Raw genomic sequence first — 14,976 nt, 5'->3', positions numbered from 1 at the left:
AAGCTCAGTGCCCTGTGACTAATACCTCTGGCCCTTGGCAACCACCCTTCCACTCTCTGCTTCTATGAACTTGACTATTTTAGATTCCTCATATAAGCCATATCATATAGTATTTGTCCTTCTGTGTCTGGCTTATTTCACTTAGCATAATATCCTCCAGGTCCATCTATAGTGTTACAGATGGCAGGATTTCCTTCTTTTTAAAGGCTGAATAGTATTCCATTGTATGCATATACTACATTTTCTTTCTCCATGAATCTGTTTATAGACATGAAGGTAATTCCATGTCTTGGCTATTGTAAATAATGCTTCAATGAACATGGGAGTGCAAATATCTCTTCAAGATCTTGATTTCAATTCCTTTGGATACATATACCCAGCAGTGGGATTACTAGATCATATTATACTTGCTAAGGTGGGTATTGGCAATAAGAAGGCTACTATTTTCTAGTTGAAGATGTGGTCCATGGTAGTTCTGGGGTAATACCCTTACAGCCACTTCCCTTCTAGCTCCACAAGAAAATCTGTGTGAAGGATCTAATTGGTGTGACTTAGGTCCAGTGCCCAAGTACAGATAAACTCCTAAGACTGGATGCTCCTGTCACATTCCCATGCTTGTGGCTGGTGGGCAGTGGGGCCAGAGAAAGTATACAGGGCCCATTACCAGAAAGAAGGGGGAAGGGTTTGCCACATGGACAACAAACATAAGCACCAAAGACAGAAGAGTTGGCCCCATCCTGCCCATATGGCAACTTTTTTTCTGGTGTCTCCTCCACTAAAACATCACAATTTGTATTTTGTTTTATTAGAGACAGAAGTCACCCTGCAAAATGGTAGATATATGGACGCATCTTTGCCAAAATAGGCTAACTTTGATGGTACAGCCAGTTGGCCTTCACTAAGTGATTCCTACACAGAGGCAGAAAGGCTGAATAGTAAGTTGGCAACTTGATCTAAGTGTTCTTCATTTCCTCATTAAACAAGTACTTAATATGTAGTGCTTAATATGTGCCAAGAGGTGTGGGGAATATATAACTGTATAAGACAAAGCCTTTAATGCCTGTAGGGGAGATTAGACATGAACACAGTGAGTAATGCAGAAGAGAATGGGTTAATGCCATTTGAAACAAAACCCTCTCTAGGAACCTGGCTGTGATAATTTAAGGAGGAGGTGGTACCTAATGTAGAGGAAAAGGAAGATAGAGAAGAGGTTTTGCTAAAGTTTAAAGACAGGAAGGACAAGGTGGATTGTAGAATGAGCAAAATGTCTGTTGAACTGGATGCTAAATTTGTATTACAAAGTAATAAGGTAGAGGGGTTGAAAGGCAGGTGGGGGCAACATGATAGAAGGCCTTGAATGCCAGGCTTACAGGACTGGACTTGATAGGACCCCTCCCAGTGTTTGAGTGGAGGATCCAAGCAGCGCCTTAGAAAGATTTGCTTGGTAGTGAGTTGGGGAAGCATTAGAGGTGAATCAAGAGGTCACCACACCCTCTGTGTGTGAGTGATAGAGTTGATCTGGGGGAAGATGGTAGCGCTAGAGGAAAAAGGATAGATGGAAGAGAGGGTATGAAGAAATATTTGACCAGGCTGGAGGATGGGAGTGATACAGGAAAAAATGGGGCACAAGAGGATGGCTGTGCCCCAGGTCTTGGCTGAAACCTGGGATGAGCCCCGCCAAGTGAGGGTCATTGGCTGCGTGCAGGAAAGAATTCAAGAGTGAGCCACAGTAGAGTGAAGGGAGATTTATTTAGAGAGATTAAGACAGAGCACAGGCCATCCCAGAAGGGAGAGCGGCAGCCTCAGAGCAAGGGGTCAGCTAGGAAAATGAGACTGGCCACAAGGTGCGGGGTGGTTAGTTTTTATGGGCTCGATAAATTCACGTGCTGACAAGTGGGAGGATTATTCCAACTACTTTTGGGAAAGGAACTGAGATTCCCAGGAACTGGGCCACCAACTACTTTTTGACCTTTTATGGTCAGTTATCAGAACTGTCTTGGAGCCTGTGGGAGTGCCATTTAGCATGCTAATATATTACAATGAGTGTATAATGAAGCTCAGGGTCTACTGGGAGTTGAATCTTCCACCATCTTGGTGCTAATTGCTGTGTCATTCTTTTAATGGTTGTGCCCTGCTCTCTTCCCTCCTGTCTCAGGAGGTAGGGAAGAGTTTCAGAGAGGAAGGAAAAGAGAAAGTAGTCTAAAGTGACTGAACTTAGTGATGGGGAAAAGGCAGTTTTGCTTCAGAAACAGGAAAGTCTGGAGATTTGGGGAAGGTGTGGTTAGTTGATTTCAAACATAATTTATTGAGTCTGAGGCACCAGCAGGACAGCCTGGAATAGCTTTTCACAGTGGGTTGTGCATGTGGGATTGGAACCAAGAAAGCCATTGATTGGACTGGAGACAAAGCTTCAGGTGGCATTAGCTAGCAGGTGAGTTCTGAAGATGTGAGGGCCTGAGCAGAAAGTGAAAGGGCTGAGGTCAGAACCTGGGGAAGCACTTTGAGGAATCTGGGAGTGACAGGAGTCAGAGAAGAGTCTGGGAGGTCAGAGACTGAAGAGAAAATGTGCTTGTGGAGGAAGCCAAAGAATGATCAACCAAATCTTTTGTGTTTTGGAGAGACAGTCACCCTGTGGCAAACTGCAAACACATCGTTCATCCTTACTCCACTCCCGGGGCAGATCCTTAGGCTGAGGGGAGATTTGCATGCAAAAGGTGCGACCAGTTAAGCAAGATTTGGCCCTTTAGTTTGGAGTGCATCTGTCACATGAGACTAAAAATCTCCAGGTTTCTCGGTTTCTCGGAGAGAAAAGGCCTTGACCGCATAGGCAGGGTCTGGACTGCTTTGGAGCTTCCTTCCCAGCTCTGTTCAGGACTGGAGTGGGAGTTGGAGGAAAGGGAGCCAAGAAACTTGACATTCAAAGAAAGGAAGTTCACGTAGAGGCAAACTGGAGGGCTGGATTATTTAGGGAAAAGGAGGATTTTGTGGTAGCGGAATTAGAAAATCACATCCAGAAGACATTTTTTCCTCTGTGTGTGTTTTATTAGGAGAAGGGAAAGAATTGGAAATGGAAATTATAAGGGAACTAATGTATGAAAATAATGATGTCAGACATTCAAGTTAGTAAACTCTCTCATTCAGAAATTTGCACATTACCTTATATGTGAATTACCCATTTTTAAAAATAACTGAAAATCTCTTATTTCTAAGAAAAAATAATACATGCTGAAACTAGAAAGTGTGGAAACACACCAAAAAAAGTGCAAAGAAAAAAAAATCAAATTACCTCTAACCCCAATCCAGAGAAACTCCTGTTAAATGTTGGTGTATAAAATTCCAGCTGGAACCAGACAATTAGGCTTTTTCCAGTCTTTTACTATTAGAAACATTATTATGATGAATACCCTGATACATTCATTTTGAATACTTGTTTGAATAATTTCTTACCATAAGTAGAGTTGTTGGGTAGAATGAGATACACACTTTTTAGAGGCTTTTGATAAATACTGCCAGATTACTCTTCAAATAGTTATACAAATTTGCTCCTCCATAATCAATAACATAATCCACAATCATAACAGAATGCCTCTTTCCCCCCACTTTCTCCCAAATCTTTTGTATTAATTTATATTTAACTAAATACACAGCTGGGGGGAGTTTTTTCCCAAATGTTATTGACCATTGGTATTTCTTCCTTTATGAGTTGCTTGTATACGTCTTTTCCCCATTTTTTTGAAGATGTTCATCTTTTTCTTATTTTTTAAGGGTTTTCAAAATAGTTAGCATATCCAATTTTTATCTGTCACATACATTGCAAATGTTTTATTCACTATTTTCTCTCTTCTGGTGTTTGAATTAATTTCACCATTTAAAAAAATATAGAAACATTAAAAATTTTAAATGTATGTAATAACATATGCCAATATTCATGGTTCCTGCTATGCATGTTATGCTTAGAAAATTCTTCCCCACCCCAAGATTGAGAAATATTCACCTATATTTTCTTAAATTTCTTGCGTTGTTTTATATGTATGTATATACGTGTGATGCAGGAAAACAGATGTGGGGCGTGAGAAGGGCCATGTCCCAGGCTTCGGTTGAGCCCCTGGGACATGCCCGCCATACATGTATGTGTATATATTTTATATATATATCACATTTTGATCCATGTGGATTTTATTTTTGTATGTGAATGGTTAATCAGTTATCCTAGCACAACATTTCGTAATTTGTTTTGAGGACCTTTGTTCAAAGAGAGGCAATTGGTACTGTGATCAGTGAAGTTTGGACCCACTCACATACTATAATGCCTCTGTTAAGAATTAGTAATAATAACCATCAGCAATCTTAATAAGAAATCCTGATTAACTTCAACTGAGGGCTTTATAAATATATTTGAGCATGGAACACTCTCTCGGCAACTCAGCTACTAAATTCAAACCAATATTTATTTCATGTCTATTTTCAAACATACAGAATTATATGAATTTAAAGGTGAGCAAGATATAATCTTGTCCTTCAAGAAGCATAAAATCCAAAGGGAATTGTAGTTCAGTAAGGAGTGTTTTAGAGGGCAGAATATGATACTCCCTGTTGGAAGGGGACGAGGGCAGGGGAAAGGGAAAGGGAACGGTCAGACGATAGTCCCAGGGACTGGTAGATGGTGCCATGTTGAGTCTGGACTTGCTCAGCTTGGACTGATGGTGGCACACGCAACTGGGGGCAACGGAAGGTATGGAACTAGAGTTTAGGTCAGAAGAACAGAGATACAGAATTGAAGATATCAGCAGAGAGAAGACATAAAGCTCTTAAGGTAGATTAACACTGTGAGCAAGTAGAGCTGAGCCACAGCGGGAGCCGTGGGGTGCGGCTGCCTTCAGCGAGCAGCAAGAAGAGCTAGGGAAAACAAAACCATGATGGTATCAGAGAGGAAGAAGGAGAATCTTGAATAAATTTAGAAGACCTTGGAATAGAGTGGTTTTACAGGATCATTCTGAGCTATTTTACTAAAAACGAATTGGTAATTTCCTGAGTGAGAAAGTTGGGACAGAGGATTAAGGGACTTGCTCAGGGCACCATCATCAGTTCACCACACATGCGATTCTACTGGAAATGCAGAAGTCAAGAAAGGAAAGAAAATGGCATTTCTACAAATTACATAGAAGAACTACATCATTTATAAATGCAAAGAGTTTAAAATGCACAGCTGTAATTTCAAAATCATCACAACTATATATTGACCCTTCCTCTTTGGAAAAAGAAGAAAAACAGACTAGGGGCAGAAAAAATGGGTGGGGGTGAGGACTCCGTGAACTGGGGCCATCTGAATTTAATGGCCAACTCTCTATAGTTTTGAAGAGTGGTGAGTGTGTAGGAGAGTTTACCAATAATGAGTAAAACCATAAGAACCTCTGAATGTGTTGACAGGGTCACAGAACGCTAGGGTTTGTGAGAAATGTTTGGTCAGCCATAGGCAAAGGAGTCCCGATTCTGATGTGGGAACTGAATATTCAGTTGGCTCACAAATAAAAATATCCTCCTGCTCCAAACTGTTCTCATGGCTTCCATAAGGGCACCTTCTCTGGTCTGTTTCCTTTCTCTTTGATTGCTGCTCTTTGACTCCTTTTTTCTCTTCCCACTCCTTAAATTCCACTTTCATGGTCATGGTTTCCTAATCCCAAGTCTCACCTTTTCTATCTATAGAATCAGTTGCTTAAACTATCTTCAGAAGATATTTTCATCTTATCCCATCTCTGTTCAGTGTCTTCTTTGTCCATAAATAAAACCAACCTCCTCACTCCTCTACTTTTAACTATCACCGTCAATGGAAGCATTTCCTGGGAGTGTGGGATCTCAGACAGGGCTGGTGTCAAGGATGACACTGTTACTGGCAGAGGCTATGGTGGCGGTGGGTGGTACCTCAGCTAAGCCACCACATCCAGTGTATCACCCTGATCCAGCCTCTCTTGCCCAGACACTGGATTATTATTAGTACCTCCAAAGATGATCCTCACGTATCACCAGAATAATTTTTGAAATGAATCCTCAACACCATTCAAGGACTAGCTAACGTTAGTTAAGATTCATTGCTTGCTTACTATATGCTAGTCACTGTTGTAAAAACTATATGCATTAATGAATTGAATCATTATTGACTCCTCTTTAAAGATGGGAAAACTAAGGCAAAAAGAAATGAAATAATTTGCCCAGCTGTTAAGTAGTGGAACCAGGATTCAACCCAGGCCATCTAACTCCTGACATAGTATTTTAAAAAGCTGGGCAGAGAGGGAGGAACACAGTATTCAGAAGAGGGAAACAGTTCACGCAGCACTAAGAGATGGAGCTGGCTGTAAAGCAAGAGGGATGGATGCAGTAAGCAGGTATGGGCAGGAAAGCATCTGCTGGGAAGTGACTTGGTCACTTTGACCCGATTATTCTGCTAGACAGGTCCCCTCCTCCCTCCCTTACATGCCGTCCTTGCTTCCTGCTAGTCCCCTCCTGGAATGCACTTTCTGTCGGGTTCCCCTCTCCACACCCTGTCGAGACCAGGAAAACCCCCTCCGGTCTCCATTACATTCACTTTCCATGACCACTCATCATTACAGTATTTCACTACTCTAATACGTAACTTCACACTGCTTTAGATAGTTACTTAGCAGTTTCATGTGTTTCCTGCTTATTCTTCCAAATCAGTGAAGGCTCATTAAGTCAGGGACCAGGTATGGCATTTCGTTAGTCCCCCTTCCCATCCTCCACCATCCCTTCATAAAGCTGACCACATAAGAAATACTTAATGAATACGTGTTTACTCAAATCCTGTTATTGTGGGAAACCTTCTAAGTGACCTTCGCGTGAATAATTTCTTAATCTTTAACTTTCTATTTGTATGTGGTACACAATGGAGATCCATTGTTCTAAACTGCATTCAGAACTTCTGTTTACTAAGTATGGTTTGAATTATTTCATGCAGACAGGAAAAAGATTGTTGGCTTCGAGAAAACATTTTTTATAACATTACTATTGGCAACTCATGGTGACATGGAACTACTTCTTTATTTTGGCTGAACTTTGAACACAGATTCAAGTTCCCCAGATTTCTTTTAAAGTCAGCTTTACTCTCATGCAAACTTCCTAAGGTTGCCAGCTCAATCTCTCAGGGTGAAGCAGAAATGCCCATATGTCCAGAAAAGTGTTCTAGCTCAAAGTCCAAAATCTGTGTTCGTTTTCCTGCTTCTAGTTAAAATGTTCTGCAAGTGGCAAATCTAGCATTTCCAAATATTCACCATATGTATAAGCCCGAGCAAATCAAACAATTTTCCACTGTAATTGGGTAATAATATGGGTCCACCTTCTGTCCTATGTTTAGGCTTGCAGTGGGAGCAGTAGCAGACAAATACAGCATCATTCCAGAATGCACAGCACACAGCACCCAGAATCCTCTACTTGCCCATGGTTGCCCCATCTTTTCCATGTCTTTGAAACACTCATCAAGGAAGTTTCTTTTCTTAATGATGATAAATTCTCATATTCTAACCTCATAAATTTTGTCTTCCAAGTAGGTTTCAAACAGGAAGTAAATAAACCATTTTTAACATTCATTTGTACCTCCTACACCACCTAATTCCACTGCTTTGAACCCGATAACTCAGTAAATTTAATTGATTCATGATCAAGTCAACAAAAGCTTAAGAGGCTTTTTCCATCAGAGATTGCAGGGGGGGTTTTGGTATTCCATATTCAGAGGATGTGACCATCCTTTATTTATTCATAAATTTTACTTATAAATATTTATCCTATAATTTAGTCAGAGGTTTACCTGGACTATAAAAAAATGTTAATAGAAAGCTAGATAGAAGATTCTACTATAGATGTTTAATTTTTCAAATATATTTTTTAAATTACTGAACTTTAAAAAGCTTTTGCCCCAGGCTTAGTTCCATCTCAGACAGCTTTTCTCCTTAAACCAGTGCAAGGCCAACTGGACATTATCTAAAGAGCATCCTTACTGATAAGTTGTGGGGTTTACAAATAAGGTAGTACTTCTTCCCTGTGTCTGATAATTAAGTCCCTAACAGCAACACAGACAATGACCTTGAAGTCTGTTCACATCAAGAAGCTAGGACACCGGCCAGTGGGATTCCATTCCATGCTGTGTACACCAGGCAGCTGGCTTGGTCCTATTCCCCATCCCTCTTCTCTTCCCTTCTCTTCCCTTCTCTTCTCTTCTCTTCTCTTCTCTTCTCTTCTCTTCTCTTCTCTTCTCTTCTCTTCTCTTCTCTCTCCTCTCCATCCCTCCCCTCCCTTCCACCCCATCTCTCTTTCTCTTCCTTCTTTATTTCATTCATCAAGTATCCATTAACGTTTACTCTACCCTGTATCGGGCAATGAAGGCACAATGTTAGAGCTTATGGTTGAATAAAGAGATGACTGTCCATAAAATGATCACAAATTGTGATTAGTTCTATGAATTCTGCCCTTCTCTCCCCTCAGGTTCTCTCAAATCGCCCACCTCCTTGGTCGCCATCACCTGGGTTAAGGCTGGCTTCATCTGTCACATCCCTGGCTGTACTTGATCTCTCTAGGCTTCCCCATCCCTGTTTCTTCTTGCTGATAATTTTCCATTAAGCATCTCCTTAGTAAACCACATCAGAAAACTTACTCATTAAAGAAGGTTTCCATTGTTGGCAGTGTACTTACTATATTCTTCTAAGGCAGGAAAGTATTTTATTCACATTTTTAACAGCAAGGGATGATTTGAATCAGTTTTATTTCATAAAGCTTGATGTTGGCAAGGGTGTGGAAAAAAACAGAAATTCTAATTCAGTGTTACTGAGACTGTAAAATGTGGGGGACTCATTGGCATTATCTACCATAATTTAAAATATCCATGCTCCACGACCCGGTAGACGCTTTTCCTGGGCTTACTTACACAAGCTGTGCAAAGAATTATGTAGAAGAATGTTCACTGCATCTGTTATAATAAAAATCTAAAACAACAAAAGGTCCATCAGTGTGGGATTTGAGAAATAAACAATGGTTCAATCGTGGACAGGGCTATTTGCTAAATAAAAACACTGAGATAAATCAGTATGGACTGACAGTGGAAAGGTGTTTGCAATGTATTTTTAAGTGAAGAAAATCAAGGTCTAGAACAATATAATAGTGCAAGCCTATTTCTGAAAAAAAAAATCAAAAATAGCAGTTCTGAAAGAATATGTGAATAGTAGCCATCTCTGGGTGGTGGGATGTGTGGGAACATTCATTTCCTGATGTTTTTACCTGTTATGTTTGAACCGTCACAGTGAGCATGTATTATCTTGTTAAATAAGTCATTATGTCTATATGATATTTTTAGAAACTGATTTATAGTAGCATTTTCCTCCTTATTCCCTCCCCTTTATTTGAGCAGTTTCTGTCCTTCATTTCTTCAAGGAATGTAACAAAAAATAAAAATAGCCTTTCCAGTCTTTCTGGGTGTTATGTTCCAAAAGCATAAGCCCTTGGGGAAGGAAATTTATTATGTGCATGAACAAAATGTTTTATTCGGCAGCAAGGGGAAGGCAGAGTCTCCTCCAGACTAGAAAAAGATGCCACTTGCCTGAGGTGCTGAGGGAGAGTGCGGGAGGTCATCAGAGGGAGAAAGAGATCTTTTGAGTTTCTAGTGCAGAAATAACCCACACACTGTTCTCAGTGGCTAGCAAGTGGGGCAGGGGACAGTGGAAAGAATAGGTAAGATTCCAGAAAACAGCTGCCTGTATCGAGGCCAGGAGTTACAACTCAGATGCCTACAGGGGCCAGGTAGGTGACAGCAGTGAGGGGCGACAAATGGTTATAAAGAAATAACGAAAACAGACACAGAAAACAAACTTGAGGCTACCAAAGCAGACAGGGAGGGATAAGTTAGGAGCTTGGGATTAGCAGATACAAGCCAAGGACTGTAGGCAGCCTCTAGAATCTGCAAAAGGCAAGAAAATGTATTCTCTCCCAGAGCCTCCTGAAAGAACACAGGCACGCCAACAGCTTGATTTTAGCCCCATGAAACCACAGTTGAGCTTCTGACCTCCAGACGTGTTAAGATAATACATTTGCATTGTTTTAAGCTTCTGAGTTTGTAGCAATATGTTACAGCAGCAAGAGATAACTTACACATACCTGAGGACAGGGATTGGCTGTGCGTCCTGTGTGGGACCTTATGAAGTGTCTTGCGCAGAGCACTCAAAAAATGCTAACTAACACAGTTGAATTCTCTGCCTCTCAAATAGAAGCCCAAGAAATTGAAAGACAGCAAACTGGACTTAAAATATGGTTTGGTCAACAGGAGTCTGGCAGGATTGTGTTTTGGTTTAAAAATGTATTATCCAGGTTTTTGCCCTTGTCCTGCTTTCCCACCCAGACTGAAGGCTTTCTTTGTACCCGGCTCTCAGGGTATGGGTGGCACAGCCGGAAAAACAAAGACTTTTTTCAGCACCTGGTTTTTGAGCACCCAGGGAGACCCTCATTTAGCTGTAAGACAGGCAATGAGGGGAAACGGAGTTTTTAAAATTTAAACACACACACACACATTCCTTTGAAATATTAAGAGCCACAACCTGGCCAAATTAGAGCATGGAATTTATACCATGAACCATGGAACAGAAGAAATGTGTAATTATGTAAGACCAATTCCCACCAAAAAGAGAGGCATTTCACAAATAGAAAGGCAAGAGAAATTCCTAGACTCTGAGACTCGGGCTCAGCCGCATTGGATCTCTGAGAAATGCCGGTGCCTTGCACTCTGCCGGAAACAGGAATGGGAAGAACAGGGGCAGCTACAGGTAAGTTTGGGAGACCCTAGAGCAGAAAGGACAGTTGAGATAAAGCAGATGCAGAAACATGGCCCTGAGGGCAGCTGGCAAAGCTGCAGACATGCGCAACAGACACTATGTGTATTGCTAGGACCAGACCAGGTGACGCCGTTCACCTGGACAAAGCGTGACGAGTGGTGCCTGTACCCTGTCCCAGTGCCAAACATTACAGAAGCACCCTCACCCCCAACCTCATCCTCATCCTTCACGTGATGGGGCAAACTTGGATTTTTGCCTCAGCATTTAATCCAAAGAGACTGCTTGATCAAGTGACCCTGATGTGATGATATGAAGCCTTCCCACCATTGGCAGAATTGTGTGATGCAGAGTGAAGTAATTTCAGTTATGGAGAGACATAAACAAGTGTATCTCTTCACATTGAAAACTTAAAGCCTGATAAAAATTTATACCAACAAATGACTTGAGGCAGAGCTGAAATGGAAACTATTATTGGAGTGACACCCAATCTTCGTGAACATTTGTTTTTATCCACTACAGTTTAAAGAAATAATTCCATTTTATGACTTTGTACTTAAAGCATTTTTTTTCTTAAAAAAAGATTTTACAGTGGTTTAACAATGGTTTTCTCTTTGAGGCCAAGGTAAAATTAGATTTTCCAGATCAATTCTACTTTTAACGTGCACATTTTATCACAGGAGTCTTTCTCCCTTTTTCAAACATGAGTTGATCGTTAAAAGCCCCATCTTCCATCCCATATCCTGGAAAACATCCTTGATACAGAAGGAAGATAAAAATCCAGATTCACTCAGGGAAAGAACCCCACAATAATTTATTTTTATGGTGGATCAGCATAGTGTAGTGGAAAAGTCACAAATCCAGGAGTCAGGAGACATGGTCTCTTGGCTCCCAGTAGGGGAGTCTAGTCTCTGGGTGGGAGTTCCATCAACTCATTCATACTCTGTTTTCTTGTCCCCCCTTTGTAAACTGTGCAGGTAGAAAAGATCTCCAAGGCAGTGCTCCTCACACTTTCACGTGTGGATTTTGTCAAAGGGCGCAGATCCCAGGAGGGCCTGGCATCCTGCATCTAACCAGCTCCCAGGTCAGGCCGATGGTGTCCCTCCTCCACCCACACTTTAAGTATCAAAGCTACAAAGGATACAGCCCACATCTCAAAATTTTTTATTTCATTAAATCAGGTATGTGTTCAGAGTACTGTCGTCTGTTCCCATTCTGAATAATACATTTTGGACAACTAAAAAAGGCCCACGGTGTTCAAGTTTTAAGAGAAGCAGGGATTGGGATCACTGTGAAGGACTGCAGAGCACTAAAAACAAATACATAAACACGCACCTTTTTTCTCTATCCCAGGATTTCCAGTCTGAGCTGCACGATAATAGCACCTGGGGTGCTTTCAAAACCTACCAATGCACCAGAACTTAATTGGTCTGGGAAGGGGCCCAGTTAGCAGGTATTTCTCAAAATCTCTGCTCTACTTGTGATTCTAATGTGCAGTGAAGGTGGAGAACCATGGCAGGCCAGCCTCTCCAACAATGAAAGCACTCCAGGTGTAGCCAAGATGTTTTTCATCCTCCCCACAGCTGTTACCCATTAACTCCGAGCATCCTTGTGGAAAACTTAGTTAAATTACACAACTCGCATAAACATTTCTGTTATGAACTTGTAATTCAATAAGACCTCTCAGCAAGTAGATGATGCAGTGAACCTAGTTTTGTTTGGTCCTTTTTAGGAAAAATTTAAGTTATCAAATGATAATGCCTGCTGTGGCTCTAGGAAGTACACTGGATTTAAGGGAGATTTTGTCCATTTTCTCCTTTGCTCGGCTCAACTTTAACCAGCCAAGTTGGCAGAAGCCAGCAGAGGCAGTCAAAGTTCCTGAAGGTTCAGATGTCAGCAGAACAATTCCTTCCCAGGGAACAAGTCTTTCTAGAAGGTCACAGTGGTTGAGAAGCCAGACTGTGAGTTGGAATTCTAGGCTCCACCATTTTCTAATTATAGGACCCTGGGCACTTTACTTAACACCTGAGTGTCCTTAAGGGTAAAATGTGATGATTAGGTTATGAAGATTAAAATGAGTTAATGTGTGTACAGTGCCTTTTGTACAATGCTTGTTATATAGTAACTTATTAATGTTATCACTCACCCTATGAGATTAGAAGTGGGGTAGTACTATTTCCTCCCTTAAAATTACATTTTAACATTACCTCAAGAGTAGTGTGGCAGCTGGCAGGGCTGAGAGAGTCCTAGAACCAGCAAGTTAAGTTGTGGCAGACCTTGGAGGCCAGGCCAGAGAGCCTAGATTAATCTTGCTGGCGACATAGAGCCATTGGAAATGTTTGCACCAGAGAATGATGTGATTGTTTTTCTGTTTTAAAACAGACCAGGGCAGCATTCAAATGGGGTATGCAAGTATCTCACCTCTTCTTCAGCCGCCAGGATTTTTCTGCCCTACTTCTACAGGATTTGTATTTGCAACTCGTGGTCTTCCTAAGGCAGGGAATGGCTCTCAATCCATCGACATTTCCATGTCTGCCCCAAGAGGATGACAGTTGAACAAAACCTTGACGCCCCAGTGTACATTCTGACAACTCCCAGTCAGCTACAGCCCGGGAGTAATTTTATTTTCCCCTTAAATCTTTAAACAGATATTTGTATCACCTAAGGCGCTTTGGAGACTTACATTCCAGCCCTCCCACCCCTCCGTACTTCCCCCTCAACTCCCCCCCACCCCCAGCAAAACCCAAGTCAAAGTAAAAGAGCAAGGTAGCTGGGAATAACGTCGTGGACGTTGCTGGGGCCGCTGAGGCTCTCCAGGTACTATAGGGATTTCATGTAATTGACAGGAGTTGCTAGCCTGCTCTCAAGTAGCTCATGGGTTTAGGGTCCAGGCGTTTACACCTGAGACTTGGGGCCTGGCCAGATATAATGCAGAATGTGAACATTTGTACAGCCTGAGAAGTTTGCCCAAATCATCTCCCATATGTTAAAACCAGAGGATGTAAAATTAGGCAGCTTGACTCCAGCCTTCTATTTAAGAAAAGGACAAAACACTCTTAAATAAAATATATTCCTTCCAACTCAGTAGTGGGAGGTATTTGGGAAGCAGAGTTGAAGTGATATGACTTCTCAACCTAGTTCTTTTCCTGACTTGGGGAGAATTACCTAACACTTAAAATCTCTGTTCTCCCCCAAAGAAGTGGTAACACCAAATTCTCAATCCCCTAGATGTGCAAAAGTTCAACAAATGCTTGTTGAGTGCTTATCATGTGCTAGCCCTGTGTTTTAGTCAGTCAATCCTCATCATAACTCTATTGACTAAATAATATCATTAACCCCATTTAGCAGATGATACTGAAGCAGAGAGGTTAAGTAACCTGCCCAAAGCCACAGAGCTTAAAAATAGAGGAGCCAGGATTCAAACTTGGAATCGAGAGTCTGTGTGGCTGTAATAAAAGGCAGTCACTGCCCTGAACGAGCTGAGAGCCTAGTGCAAACATGCTTACGGTGCAGGTGCATCTGCGGGCAATCAAGAGGACAGCACTATTGAGGGAGAGAGAAGACACGGTTGCCAGGGTCAAAAAGGCTTCTAAGAAGAGTGGGGTTGGATATGGGGCGAAACAGTGAGTGCATATCGTTTCACCCAGCAGAGGGAGTGAAGACATTCTAGGCAGAGGAGACAAGTGTCAACAAGAGCATGAAGGCAAATACCAGGCATATTTGGAGAGCGGCCTCACTGGGCTTTGGTAAAGAAGTGTGACAGAGGCTGTGGAGATAGACTCCCCCGAAGCCGAGGGAAGTAGTGAGAGTCTTAACCAGCTGATTGTTGGAGGAAGAGAAAGTAGGAAAGTTTGAGACATTACTGAGGAAGACTGTCTAATTTAACTTTGCTTTGGGGCTGTCTAGCCCGATATCTGGCACGTACTTAACTTTAAAATCATGTTTGTTGAATGAATAAAGGGGAGAAAGTGTCAAATAAAACCAACCGTGAGAGTGGAAGTAGACCAAGTATAAATAATTCAATACATTCTCTAAAAGTACTTTGAGGTTTCACACATGAGTAAATGGTGGGTCTGTGAACTTAAATGGAGAAGTCAAGAAGACAAACTGGTTTGGAGGAATGCCAGTCCACCCCGCAGGGTTCCGGCAAAGGTGA

General features: G+C 41.7%; 1 protein-coding gene across 2 annotated transcripts in view; it reads left to right on the top strand.

Annotated features, from left to right (window-relative positions):
• The window catches only part of PTGER2 (prostaglandin E receptor 2), a 99,928-nt gene that overhangs the window by 55,676 nt on the left and 29,276 nt on the right, over positions 1–14,976 (top strand). For both annotated transcript variants that reach the window (XM_074365529.1, XM_074365530.1), the window contains exon 2: positions 11,798–12,001. In XM_074365529.1, the coding sequence (XP_074221630.1) occupies positions 11,798–11,893 (96 nt within the window). In that variant the 3' untranslated portion in view covers positions 11,894–12,001. The remainder of the gene's footprint in view (positions 1–11,797; positions 12,002–14,976) is intronic.

The sequence above is a fragment of the Camelus bactrianus genome, chromosome 6 (assembly GCF_048773025.1).
Source record: "Camelus bactrianus isolate YW-2024 breed Bactrian camel chromosome 6, ASM4877302v1, whole genome shotgun sequence".
NCBI lineage: Eukaryota > Metazoa > Chordata > Mammalia > Artiodactyla > Camelidae > Camelus > Camelus bactrianus.
Note: the sequence above shows the minus strand (reverse complement) of the source record. Positions and strands in the feature narration are given on the sequence as shown.